The sequence below is a fragment of the Orycteropus afer genome, unplaced genomic scaffold, assembly GCF_000298275.1.
Source record: "Orycteropus afer afer isolate SDZICR_OR568_19922 unplaced genomic scaffold, OryAfe1.0 scaffold02007, whole genome shotgun sequence".
NCBI lineage: Eukaryota > Metazoa > Chordata > Mammalia > Tubulidentata > Orycteropodidae > Orycteropus > Orycteropus afer.
In genome coordinates, this window is record NW_006923594.1 from 15,487 (window position 1) to 16,345 (window position 859).

The following is an 859-nucleotide window of genomic DNA, read 5'->3' on the forward strand; positions in this document are numbered from 1 at the left end:
TCCCTGTCAGTGGGACTATACACAATTGTCTCGTCACTGCCTTATTTCACTCAGCATGGTGTTTTCAGGATTCGTCCATGTTGTGACCCGCACCAGGACTCCATTTCTCTTTGTGGCTAGATAGTATTCCATGGTGTGTATGTGCCACGTTCGGTTCTTTCCAGCCACTGGCAGTCACGAGTAGTGCTGCAGTGGGCGTTGGTGTGCATCAGCGACTCCTCCCTGTATCGGGTTCACATGCGTGGAAACAGGAATCCTCTTTAATCGTTCTGCTTTTCTCCTAGCAAATTCCTCATCTACGCCTGTCTGCTGCTGTTTTCTGTGCTGCTGGCCCTTCGTTTGGATGGCATCATTCACTGGAGCTACTGGGCTGTCTTTGCGCCGATATGGCTGTGGAAGTTAATGGTCATTGTTGGTGCCTCGGTCGGAACTGGAGTCTGGGCGCGAAATCCCCAATATCGGTAATACCATTTTATCAAATCCACTGGTTTCTGTTCTGAAAGAGCAATGGCTTGGTTTCTCTCACTTTTATTGATAAAGTAAGGACCATTTTCTCTTTCCCCTCGGGGTTTTCCGTGAAAGGGAAACTGAGTTCCAAGTTTTTAACTATTAAATGCTTGCAGTGCATTTTCCTACAAAAGCAGCATCCTTTCGGGTGGTCAGATTTCTAGGCAGCTCATAGCAGCTATACAATTCAAAATGCACCCAAAAGATAGAACCATTATACCATGCCAGACTTGGGAGGATACAACGATTCTGTTTTTAGGAGAATGTGCTCAGAGTTCTAGCTTTGGGCGTCAGCCCTGAAACTGGAACTTTCCTTGTCCTGATCTAGTCCTAGGCTATCGCGACTGTTGGC

General features: G+C 47.0%; 1 protein-coding gene across 1 annotated transcript in view; it reads left to right on the forward strand.

The window, feature by feature from the left end:
* Positions 1 to 279: 279 nt before the first annotated feature.
* Positions 280 to 859, forward strand: part of TMEM185A (transmembrane protein 185A) — a gene marked incomplete at its 5' end in the record, with an annotated part of 13,895 nt that continues 13,315 nt past the window's right edge. Inside the window, one exon of the mRNA XM_007959194.2 lies at positions 280 to 461. Within this exon, the coding sequence (XP_007957385.1) occupies positions 280 to 461 (182 nt within the window). The remainder of the gene's footprint in view (positions 462 to 859) is intronic.